Source organism: Periplaneta americana, chromosome 15, assembly GCF_040183065.1.
Source record: "Periplaneta americana isolate PAMFEO1 chromosome 15, P.americana_PAMFEO1_priV1, whole genome shotgun sequence".
Lineage (NCBI taxonomy): Eukaryota > Metazoa > Arthropoda > Insecta > Blattodea > Blattidae > Periplaneta > Periplaneta americana.
The window spans coordinates 70221514-70235185 of record NC_091131.1 but is presented as its reverse complement, the minus strand read 5'-3'; the positions used below and the strand labels follow the sequence as shown (position 1 = coordinate 70235185).

General features: G+C 33.6%; 1 protein-coding gene across 2 annotated transcripts in view; it reads right to left on the bottom strand.

Moving 5' to 3' along the window:
* Positions 1-370: 370 nt before the first annotated feature.
* Positions 371-13672, bottom strand: part of LOC138715114 (T-box transcription factor TBX6-like) — a 74070-nt gene continuing 60768 nt past the window's right edge. For both annotated transcript variants that reach the window (XM_069847641.1, XM_069847640.1), the window contains 4 exons: positions 11042-11315; positions 8015-8152; positions 5980-6079; positions 371-1441 (listed from right to left, as the gene is read on the bottom strand). In XM_069847641.1, the coding sequence (XP_069703742.1) occupies positions 933-1441; positions 5980-6079; positions 8015-8152; positions 11042-11315 (1021 nt within the window). In that variant the 3' untranslated portion in view covers positions 371-932. The remainder of the gene's footprint in view (positions 1442-5979; positions 6080-8014; positions 8153-11041; positions 11316-13672) is intronic.

Genomic DNA, 13672 nt, shown 5'->3' with positions numbered 1-13672 from the left:
TACTGTTATTTTTTGTCTTTTTGTCTCATTTAAACATTTATAATGTTATTTATCTCAATGATGTATGTTATTCAAAGTTACGAAATCTTTCCACTCCGACCAAATGCTATTTCGAGAATGATGAGCGAGACTCGAAGCGCACGAGAATGACGAGACTCGAAAGACGAATGCAACGAACACAGCGAGCGAAAGCGGTAGTTAGTTTTGATTATCTCTAGTATACGGACTTTTCGCCCACTCTGTACATAGCTGACCAGTAACATATTATATTAATCAGACTTCAGATGTACACAAACAATTTGTTCTCTCTCTAATACATATCGTCAAGTGAGCTGTATTTCCTGATAATAAAAATACATGTCAGCCAGAACCTCAATCAGAGAAATATTTCTTAGAAGGTAAATAAATGAAAGAAAAATTACAGTTTCAGCATAAAGTCAAGTTATGTGTTCATGAGCTGTGAAAGAATCAACTATCTAGCTTCAACAGTTTGAGAAAATGTTCCTTATTATGTAAAATACACTACTCCGTGTCCCCATATACCTCGCATAAAATAACAGAAAACCATACACATTTATCAGGGAAGCTGGCATATCCTTTAATTCACATTTAACAACGTGTTTTACTGTTACAGTTTTAATGTCCAAATAAAATGTTAATTAATAAATTAACTAAGCTGATCTTTTGTGTTCTTCAATGAAAAATGGTAGCCAAATAAAATATACATCTCATAACAGTAGTGCCACAATCTAAAGGCTTCATAATAATGAGCAAAGTAAATTTAATTACCAACCAAATCCAAGTAATTTTTGCCAGTACAGTTAAAATGAAAAGAAATAAGAAATATAACTTAGAAGAAAATGTCACTTACATTATCTTATACATTATGTACATTATTTTACAAACGTAACTTAGTAACACAGACCACAGACCTAACTGGACTTGTCTCTCAAGGAGTAATCGTAGGGCTGAGGGTTGAATTCTGTGAGGTACGGTGGTGGGGGATGAAACTGGTGAAGAAATGGTGAGAAATGATATGGAAAAGGTACAAGAAAGGACGGCAGTAATGAGGGTGCTGGTGGCGGTGGCGGGGGTGGTGGAGGGAAGAGATACGGATACCTCGACATGCATTGCTCTCGAGCTTGAAGATGGCAAAAGGAATAGCACAAGCAGTTGTATGGATACTGTATCGTGTTTGTGCTTATGTTTATGTTTGTTACAGCCGACGACAAATCTTCACAGTGCCTATCCAGCACGGGGGTGGGATTGCTCTCACTCGATTCCTGGGACACGAACGGAACGCATTCCTTGCTCTGCTCGTTGTTGTTGTTGTTGTTGTTGTTGTTGTTGGAATCTTCGGCAACTGGCGGAGATACAGAATTCGTACTCTCTCCCGAAGAAAACGAGTTCCTTTCGGAGCACTGTCGTTTCTTGGTTGAAACTGCAAGCAACACACACGTCGTATATCAAAATTACATTTATACTCGACCATGCCGAAATGTAGTAATTATACACCTGGTAGCAGCCCTTTAATGGACCTCATCAAAGTACACCTATTCATTAAAGTTCAGGTGTTCCACCAATCAGAAAATACCATTGTAGCAATATGAAAGCGCAAGTATCGATTATTCTCGAATATGCAATCGAAAGACAACAATAAATCAATAAATCACCTATATTTGAAATAAAGTCAATTCTGTTACAATAATAATTTCCGTTAATTGTAAATAATATTCAAATAAATTCAATTTTTCATCTCGTTTTTCAATGTCTAAATCAATTTCAAGGTTATATCAAGATTAATGTTTATTTTACTCTCTAGATTATATCAAGGTCAATGACATATTTGTTTCTCGGAAAAAATCAATACTTTCGCGTCTGCGCACATCTCACAATTTACGAGATATTGCACAAGGTCAGTTCCGCTCCCCAGTCAGATAAGAATAACATGAATACTTATCAATAATTTCAAGTTAGAAGTCGTATGAAACTTGCCTATAATGGTAATTAAGACGCTCGTATGAAAATTATGAAACTCGCTTGCTCTCGTTTCATAAACATACTCGCGTCTTAATTACTACCATTATAGGCTCGTTGCATAATGTACTATTATAATTCATGCTTTAAACTGCAGCTATTTTCGTTGAGATAATTATGGGACAGGTTAAAAGTCGAAGTTAAAAAAATATCTAAAAGAATAACTCCCTGAAATTAATGAATTACTAACGGTTCACCTTGCATACCAAATAATCTGTACGAACAAGTAGCCTATTTACAATGAAATTATTGTATTTCTTCTGAATGGTCCACTGCCAAGCAAATGACGTCAGAATAGTGTGACGTCTGTTCTTAACTGACGTCATATGCTGAAATTTTCGTAGCATTTTAATCATTTGATACTCGAGCATAAAAGTTTCAAGTTAAAAAGATTGCAAACCATTTAAATAAAATTTCTTAGATTTAATAATTAATTGTATACAATACCATCCATAATTCCACAGGATCCCATAATAACAAATCAAATGGAATTAAACCTAGACAGCATATTTACCACGAAACAGACCTACAACATCGCCTAATGTTTATCCGTTTGGGAATATGTATAAAAATATTACGCTAAGATAGGTAGGTCAACATAATAAAAATGTTACAACATACAGTATGACTTACAGGTTCAATTTTAGAATACATACCAACATGCATGTATGTAAGAGAAGTTGCCTACCTCTAAGGCATTACTTTACTATTACAGTTCGTATCTCTTAACAGATTCATATACGAGTAATTTAATAATGTCGCTTTTTTTACAGTCTTATAAAAATGTATAATACCTGAATTGTTGTTAGCTTACACCAGAGGTTCTCAAACTGTGAGGCTCTCCCTCTGGGTGGCCTGAAGGGTCGTAGGGAGGGCCAAAGAAAAATTTGTTTTTCTACTTCTTCCTGTCAAGGTTGAGTCATTTCTGTCTCATTCCGAGGCCAAATCAATCGTCCGATCTTGTCCTAGGTCGTCCCAGATTACGCTTTCCTACAGGATGATAAAGTATGCTTGACGTGGTACTTTTTTGGTAGATTATTCTACGACGCCATGTAAATATCTCAGGTTATTTAGCGTCTGAATGAAGTGAAGGTGATAATGCCGATGAAATAAGTCCGGGGTCCAGCACCGATAGTTACCCAGTATTTGTTCATAATGGCTTGAGGGAAAACCCCGGAAAAAACCTCAACCAGGTAACTTGCCCCGACCGAAATTCGAACCTGGGCCACCTGGTTTCGCGGCCAGACGCGCTAGTTATTTCTCTACAGGTGTGGACGACGTGGTAGTCAAAATACATAATTTATACTTGTTGTTGCCGTTGTCTTCGATGAAGTTCAATTTCCTTAATAGAATTGTTTACTTTTAATTTTATATAACAGTAAAATATTTTTAACCTCATTTGTTGTTTCTATACGCTATCTTGGGATCTTACTGTACTGTATTAAGAAAAATCCAGGGAGTAACCATTTGGAACAAGTGAATCAATAACAGAACAATGTCAACATCAATCTACAAAACGTATCAAGTCCCCCTTCCCCCAGTGTAACAAGTCACCCCGTTTTACGGTGTAAGTTTTTTGTTCCTCCTGATAAAATCATAAGAAAATGACTTAGGTGGAGTTGGGAAGAAAGATCTTCAATTATCTTCCTTTTCAGTGGTTTTCATTTTTGGATCGAATATGGACATATGAATGACAATGTTGGTACCGTCAACCGGGTATACTTTACACAAGGGGGGTAACTTTACACATTTCTAGAAAAAATGTTTAGAAGGCAGCACATTACAGACAATGTGTAGCAACTCCGTGGAACTGATCCTATGTGACAACAGCACATATGTGTAGTAGACTGAAGTATGTGCCATTATTAAAACTGTTATACACCATTTTTCTAGAAATGTGTAAAGTTACCCCCCTTGTGTAAAGTATACCCGGTTGACGGTAATGGACAAACAATTTCAACAGCATTAATAGTTCATGCTGCACAGAACGCCTTCAGCTAGCTCAGTTTTTTATACCATCACACAATGCAAACGTTGGGAGAATCTTCTCACATATTAGACCTAATATCCAATGGACTAAAGAGCGCAATAGGTTGTGTATTGATTTTGTAAAGAACATTCTTGCTGTTAAATTCAATTTTAAATAACTTGCATGTCAGTTGTCTTTTTATTACATTATAACTAGGGCCTGGTATTTATGGAGATCGCGATAATCACGACATAACAGATATACAATAGATTTTTACTAATCTTTACTAATAAAGTGATTCTGATTAATAATATGCGGATAAAACAATCGCGGCAAATAGCGAAATAGAATTCCAATAGCGAAATATGAACACATTCGCGAATTATTACCACAGTCTACTATATACAGTCGCGAAGCTTGAGGTGATTTTTTTGCAAATCTCGTGATAAAGCGCTCCAAGCGGTTAGCAACTAGAAACAATAGACTGTCCACGGTCGACTTTGGACTGTGTCGTATTTCCATCAAGTGCTAGCTCGTTGCGTATTTCACATTGATGCTTGTGAAATGTTCGTTATTGGTTGTAATGAAAATGTTAATGGCTAAAATACAATAATTGGAATAATAATATTTTACTAGAGACGTAGAAAAATTAAGTTTGTTTTAATGAAATTTATTGATCACGTTTTATTTTCAATTCTGGTGGGATGATTATTGTACTTTTTTTTCAAAGGATATGTTTTTAACTATAGCTGTCAATTTTGTTTTTATTTTTATTTGTTACTTTACTAGAGACGTAGAAAAAGTCTGTTACAATAAAATTTATTGATCACGTTTTATTTCCAATTCTGGTGTGATTATTATTGCTTAACCTCATCCCACTTTGTTAACTACGTAAGCCCACACTACAAGTACCGGTACATGTAAGTTACTCCATTAATTCATATTTCCATTATTATTGTTGTAAAGGGAAATGCAAATTAATATTTATTGGTTTCATAGTTAATTATCGCTATAATCTTGAATGAGTGAAGCGATTATAGTAAATTTCAGTTCGTTTTGCACAAACAAAAATAATATTAACCTATTTCTTGCAGGTATCTTCGAGTTTATGGTGGAATTTAATATACTTTATTAAAATAATAAATTAACTTTATGCATTTAATATTTCAATAATGGAAGGAAGGTATTAATTTTTCCAAAAGAACACGACAACGAAAGTGTAATATATTTTGTCGTCTGCTAGGAGAGAGATCTGCGATGATGAGGCGATAGTAGCGATCCTAGTGGTAGGCAACTACCCATGTTTGCATTTTTACTACATATTGAGCTTCGCGACTGTATATAGTAGACTGTGTTATTACTATTATGTCGTTTCATAGCGAATTTCATATTCCGAGTTTTTTCGGGTTATTTTTTTACTTGCATTTGTTATATATTCAAGTAGACTACATTACATGGTATTCCAGGTATTCTGATTACATTAGTGAACTCAAAAGATGGAGAATTCAACATTTCACTAATAATTTGAGGGCTGCAATTTTTTTTGTTGTTTTTAATGAATGTGCGTTAAATACAATCTCAATCCAACAAATATTGTCTATTGGATATACCGCACTTTTACCAGAATCCAACTAGCCTTTAATTTAATTATTTGAAAAGTAATATTCATACAGAGTTAATACTCCAATTCCAAAATAATTATATTTTCCAAAATTTCCATTAATCTCCGCCAAGAGTACAAATCAATCTCTAACAATCTCCGCCGACACCAATATTAAAAAACACAAATGATAAAATTAATCTCCATAAATACTTGCTCCTAATTATAACAAAAAGGAATCTCTTAAGTTTAAACATAATGTGGATGTGAACAACAACGTATTTATTACAAGACGTTGCTAGTACTGTTAATGCCTCATAGAAGTGACGCGCCTCCCTTATTCTTCACAGTTTCTAACACAGTAAGTACTCACCTAGTTCAGTTTGTTTCCGTTTTGTTTTGGAGAGGCCGTCATCTCTGAATCCCTTTGCAAAGGGATTGTTGTTTATTTTCAATTTTGTGACTTGCTCATTCTAAAGTAACAAAGAGAAAACAGTTTTATTGTTCATTATATTACAAACTTCTCGTATGAAGACACAAATTCACATTTCCCTTTCCTTGAGAATAACATAGTAAGTACACGCATCGAGGCGTGAAAGCAAGACCGAGGCATACACCATGCAATTACTTTAATTTCTCTCAAGAAAGTGTGCGTGACTAGATATTATTCCTTATTTCATCATCATCATCATCATCATCATCATCATCATCATCATCATCATACAGAATAAAGTTCTATTCTTCAACTTTCAAAATGTAAGTCTGTGGACTTAGGTTACCAGTGAAATCCAGCCGCTGTTCATTCTTACCCTATTCATTTTATTTTGCTTTCAGGCACAGAGTTTGTTCTTTTTCTTGCACACCTATAGATTTGTCACTAACGTAAAGACAGATAGGAAAATATAGAAGTTATAAAAAAAGTATCGAAATTGTAAAAAAAAAAAAAAAAAAAAAAAAAAAAAAAAAAAAAGAATATTGATACTGTAAAAAAGACGTAGAAATTGTAAAAAATTATAGAATGTGTAAACGTTATAGAAATTGTCAAAATACAGAAATACTAAAAAAAATATGGAAATTCTAAAAAGGTATAGAAATTGTAAAAAATATTGAAATTCTAAGAGAATTAGAAATTTATGAGATATTAGAAATTTATAAGATATTAGAAACTGAAAAGAATTAGACATTTACAAAATTGGAAATTAAAAAAATGGAAATAAACAAATTAGAAATAAAAAAAAATGGAAATTAAAGATACATTAGAAGTTCAAAAATGTCAGAAATTTAAAACGTCAGAAATTAAAAAAAAAACTGAAATTAAAAAAAATATTAGAAGTTAAAAAAATTATTAGAAATTTAAATAAATATATCAAACATTAAAATAGCCTAAGTGGAAATTAAAAAAGTGGTATAAAATTGGAGATGAAAAATACAAATTAAAAATTAAAAAAATAAAAATTAGAAAATTATAAATAAAAATTAAAAATTAAAGAACATTAGATTCAAGAAAATTATAGAATTAAAGAAACTTAGAAATTAAAAAAATTATAAAGTAAGATAGATTAGGAACTAGAAAGATAGAAATTAAAAATTAGAAATTAAAACAATTAGAAATTAATAAATTAGAAATAAAAAAAATTGGAAATTAAAAAATTACAAATGAAATATTAGATATTAAAAAAATGGAAATAAACGAAATAGAAAAATAAATGAAATAGAAAATTAGAAATAGAAAACATACATTTTAAAATTGGAAATTAAACAAATTTGAAAATGATAAAATTAGAAATAAAAAATCAGGAATTTAAAAAGATAGAAATTAAGAGAATTGCAATTAATAAAATATATACATTACAAAATGTATATATATATATATATATATATATATATATATATATATATTAAGTTAGAAATTTAAAAAGTGAGAAATTACTTGTCACAGTCAACGCCTCCTGCCCTTTGGGTCCAAGTAAAATACTCGTCTTTATTTATACGAACATTTATGGTAAATACTGTCAGCACTTCAATTCTCGCTTCTTATTGGATACTGTACGCTAACAGACGAGTGTTTTGTGCGTCACAGCGATCATGATTATAAGGTGTAGGGAAACGAAGAGTAAGGATTCTTTTCGGAGAAACTGTTTAATATCCTAATCCAGTATTTGTCGACTGAAACGTTTTTAGGGCAAATTACTGTTCATAATGTTAACAGAATGTACAAGTTTTAAAACTTCAGTTTTAAGCATTGGTATAAAATACAGTACCGCCACTAACATACAGTCAGTCGGCACGACGAAAACCATTTTTCGGTACATACCCAAAATAATAAAGAAATATAGGCCTAACTACCTAGAAGAGATGTTTTGCAGTATTGTATAATAAAAACTTAAAACGCGGATATAAAACTGTACCTGATATGCTGTAACAGCAATGAACTCTGTCTCTGGAAACACAAATGTAGCCGTCGGACTCCAAGAAAGAGTCATAATATCTGAAGTCTTCACCACATGGATGTGCGGATTGTATTTGTGCATTGATGTTAGGACAACCTGCAGGACAAGAAGAAATAAATGAATATCAGGAAAGAGTTTGCCAACATATCGAGCAATATTAATAACTGTAGACGCACGATTTAAAATATTATGTTAATATAAGGATTACGATAGTTTATACAATTTTATTGAAGCTAGTTCACCTATACCTAAGCATGTTTAAACAATTCGTATTGTAGTACCTACTGATATCAAAATAAAAAGTTCAATTTCATCATATTGCAGGAAAAATTTACGAGCTTTCAGTTGTCTTAACGAAAATTTAAACAGGTACGAAACAGTAAATACTGTATAAAGCATTTACATGTATTCGTTTTAAAAATTTGGCGTTAAACTTTGGATCTCTTAAGTAAAATATAGCGTTTAGAATTTACTTATATTTGTCAAACTCTGAAATATCTATATAGTATATTAGAACTCGACTAAAAACTTTAGAAGATTTCATTATATTATTTCTAGAGAACTGATTTCTAGTTCCGTACCTATTTTGTTTGCTACATCCTAGACGTACTATGTTATTCAGATATCTCTAAGTTTCATATACACAGGATTTCCATATTAAAATTCTATAGAATGTAAAACGCCTAAATAAACCATAAACTCTTATGAATGCCTAAAAATTATGTTTGTGCCTGATAAGTGTCTTTTAAGTATTTTGTGTAATTTAAAATAAAAATACCAGTACTAAAATGCAAAAATGCCTAAAAAACTACAAAAATGCAATTTAAAATTAAAAAAAAAAATCTTTTACAGTCAAACACTGTTCTGGCAAGTTTGCTCGATATTGGTCTCAGATGGGGAGGGAAGAGATCATACCTAATTTCCTGGAACAGAAGTTCGTTTGGAAAAGTCTATCCTAGCATAAAAGAGTAGTAAGTTAGGTTGTTCGGATTAGGCGATAGCATACACGTTAGTTTTCATAGTTCAGTACTACTCATTGTCAGCACATAAATTCCATCTAAAATTAAATATTTATTAAAATTAAAATTATTAATTCTTAATTTTATATAAACTCCTAAAAGTCCTAAATTGGATTTTATAAAGTTATAAATCGTTCTTTGTCTGCACCTGGTAATCCATTCGCTAATTATTGCTGAAATGATGTTTACAAAATATATTCTTTTGAAGTTTCTTTCTCAATTTTCATTTTTATTCATGAAAACTACGAAATATACTTGTGTGTTTTAATTGATCTTTCCGATGTAAATAAACAGAAAATACAGTCAAAGGGGATCATCTCTCAGAACCTTTTTCATCACTTTTTCTCGAGTTTTTCTGATGAAATATCTCGCTATCTTCACGCGGTTCTTAAGAGAATAAGCTTTGGTTTGGTTTTGGCGTGAATTTCTGTTGCGAGTAATGGATTTCTGACTACGGAATGTTCCACAAATTCCAATCCACTTTGTTCACTGATACAGGACTAGATAATTCTAATTACATTTCTTACTATAGCGAAATCAAAGCTAAATAAAGTCCAAAAATTATATAAACAATACATTTTACATTAGTGAAGAGCGGAAGAAGGAGGAGACAGAAAATGAAGGCACTGACATGGACTACTCCTGATTGAAACACATTGTGAACCCTCATTAAAATCTATAGTTTTCCCTTAAAACTTTTATTTTGTTGCATGCTCTTTTCCTTTATCTTAGTCAAATTCCAGGAAATTGTCTTCTCTCTCCGACATTTGCAGGGCAGTTATTGAAACAAGGTGACTAATTTTAAGAAGTTGTGGTGCCAGTACGGTGAATAATATTTAAGGGTGGTATTCATAGACATTTCCCAGCACGCGCTACGAGCGTACTAAGCTAGCCCCGGCTATCCACTGGTTACTAGTACAGAATTCAAATCATATCCTATCGCTAACACTGGTTTATGAATATGAAAAACGCTGATCATCCACCGGAAGCCCGCGCTAAAAATGTCTATGAATACGGCCCTGTATATCATTTTCTTTTAATTTCACGTCATTTTTATATTATTTTAAGAACATTTTATTGACAATTTTAAGTAGATTTTTAGGTCATCAACATCCGACTCCTACTAATAATATTATTGGTATAATGAAAACTGTAATACCGATCGGGCTTTGTAACATTAGATGCAGTTCCGATTTTAGCCACCAGTAGCAACAACATCGCTTGTAATTTTATTTCAATAGTCTCTCCATCGTGTGCATTAAGTTGGACGTCTTCAAGTGTATTTGCCTATGCCCAGAAGTATCCAAGGTAACACCCGAAAACCAAAGTTCTGGTTTGTTAAGGTATTCATTTAAAAATATATGACGGGAAGTTCATAGGCTCGTGGTCAATTTCTTTTAGGGTTCATCGCGACATCTATCTTAGTGCTTTAGGAAAATCACGGAAAACACATGCAATATGAATTGTCTGTTTAGGAGACTAGCCAGAAATATGGTACGATCGACTATGAGAGCATAATGTGCGGAAGGGTGGGTGTTCTAACCAAACTTGGTACACAATAGTAAGCAAGAACTGGTAATGATAATAGTGATAAAGCTGTAATAATTTCAAGGAAAAATTGTTCCGGGGCCGGGTATCGATCCCGGGACCCTTCACTTAGCGCACGAATGCTCTCCCGACTGAGCTACCCCAGGACGGTGTCGTGTATAGTTCCTGGGGTAGCTCAGTCGGGAGAGCATTCGTGCGCTAAGCGAGATCGATATCCGGCCCCGGAACAATTTTTCCTTGAAATTATTCAAACCTGCTTTACAGAGAGCTACTACCTGAAAGCCAGATTTGTATAAAGCTGTAATAGCTACGCTCATACAAATACTGTAGCGGAATTCGTTCAGATTTTATATTTAATGACAGAGCACTTATAAAATTTCCAGTGCTCAATCATTTCTTGTTCATTATAATCTCTTACCTGACCATTGCGGTTTAGCGGGTTGTTGGTGAGCTTGGCGCACTTCATCTTGATGGGCTCCCGCATCCAGTGGGCCCCCGTTGCAGGGGAGTCCTGGTGGATGAATAGCCTCGTATTCGCCGGGAGCTGCGGCTCTGCCTTGCCTGCTGGTTTCCATTCTGACCCCACGAATTTGTAACGAGAGTTAGACGAGAGACACACCTCCATAAGAATGAAGTAGCGGGCATCGGGTTCCAGACCTGTCACTTGCACAGTAAGTACGGGAAACATGTTCCTGCAATAAAACGCTCAGCTCAGTTCTTCTGAAGTTACATAATAGGTACGTACAGTCTTAGAAAAAAGTTTTGTCACACAGATACTTTACAAGTTCCAGAAAGAAGGCAATGCGCATGATCAGAGGACGAGCGATTTGGTTCACAAGAGAACGCGTAGTTGAGGTAATAAAATTAGTTTTGTTTCGTTGTATGTCTGATCATGCTCACTTCCTCTTTTCTGGGACTTGTAAAGTATCTGTGCTAAAAAAACTTTTTTCTAAAGCTGTACGTATAATATGGTACTCGCCACGTGCAGACTAGCAGGCAAGCCCCGTCCTTCTCTACGTCATCCCTTGTACAGTCTTAGAAAAAAGTTTTGTCGCACATATACTTTGTAAGTTCCAGAAAGGAGGCAGTGCGTACCGTCTCCTTTCTGGAACTTATAACTTATCTGTGACAAAACTTTTTTCTAAGACTGTATACAGTATGAAAGCTTACGTGTCACGGACATGCATTTAAAACGGAGGAAAACTTCACTTTACAAACGTGTATTGTACAATATTTTTTGCACGATCATATTTTTAAAATTGCAAATGTAATACATTTTGCATTGAAAATTTAGAGCAATATTATTCAAAAGCTTTCGCAAAACTGCACTGTAATGGTAACTAAGTAACAATAAGTGCACTGTACTGGGTCCATTTCAGTAGTGTTTTATGTTATGAAGAATGGTTTCCCCAGCAACAAGTTTCTGTGTGGGAATTCTAACTTTCAAGGCCTAACAACAATAGCTCTAAACACAGAAAAAGAACACGATCGTGCAAAAATTATTCTTTCACTAGGCCTATTCTTTTCTTTCCTGCCACTGACGTAGCTTTGGTGGTAGGAAGCTGGATTGTGCTCCGAGGCTGAGATTGAATGTGGTTTCGAATTCCGTTTGGGCGGATTATGTTCCTTCATGGTTTCTTCCAACTGTGGGAGAACGTCAAGTAATCCCATGGCAAATTCTTGGACTCATCTCGTTGAAATACCATAGCCCCATTACCAATTCTACCGACGCTAAATAACCGCGCAAATACAGGGTCATTAAGAATAACGTGACCAGAATTTCTGAAGCTCAAAACGGGACACTTTATAATTACAACTTCACAGGAAACTCCTCTCCTAGTAATGCAACATTCCGTACAGTAGATGGAAATTTAATTATTTAATTTTAAAATAATGTTAACATAATGTAGATATTAACTGTTTAAGATTAAACCACACAAACAGAACAAAATTACATTATAAAACAAAACACACATTACAGCCTATTCGTTAGCATGTCTCACCGTGAAACGAGCGGGCCCGGGTTCAAATCCTTGTTAGCAGAAGTTACTTGGTTGAGGTCTTTTCTTGGAGTTTTCCCTCAACCCATTAAGAGCAAATACTGAGTAACTTTCGGCGCTGGACCCTGGGCTCATTTCGCTAGCATTATCACCTTCATTTCACTCAGATGCTAGATAAACATTGTGGATGTGCCCCAAGGTATAACTACACTGTAGAGCTTTCTCTATTGATCTATGATCTTGGAAATATTTTAGAAATATTGAAATGCGTTATAAAATCGTCGAGAAGGAAGTTAGTAAAAATGTATTGTCTAGCACAGTGGTTCCCAAAGTGGGGACGCGAGATGATGTACAAAAGAAGACAAAAACGTCTTATTAACATATATTTATTTTATATTTAGAAACATGAACATAAGAATAAAGAAATATTTCAATAGCTATAAAGTAAAAATAATAACAACAATAATAATAATAATAATAATAATAATAATAATAATAATAATAATAATAATAATAATAATAATGCGATAAATGTTCTGTTTTCAGAAAGTAGCATCTCAAATCTGGACTCCGCAGTCCATATACACAATGGTATTTTCAAGTTCAAAGAAATTTCTCGCTTTTGTTTTGATGGTAATTATAGGCAAGAAACTTATTTTGCGTAAATAGGAAGTTTCGAATATTATTAAAAAATTAAGAATTAGGTACGTACTCTTGCAAGGTCGAGATATTCTTGCATTCTTTTCATACACAACTGGTCTACACTCCAAGAAAAAAAGAGTCTAATTTAAACATTCTATCAATAGATGCGTATTAATGAGTTTTTCCTGAATATTTTCTAGAATTTCAGTCAGTTGAACGTAACTGTCTAAAAACGGATTCACTATCCATCTGAGACTGTCGTAATTGTTTCGACGTCATTCAACAAATGAATGTAACAAGTGTGTATCAAAATCTTTATATAAACTAAAAAACTGAAAACTCATAATGAAAATAAGCCCACTGCATAGCTGCATACACCACTTCAGGACTATAAAATTTGCACATAC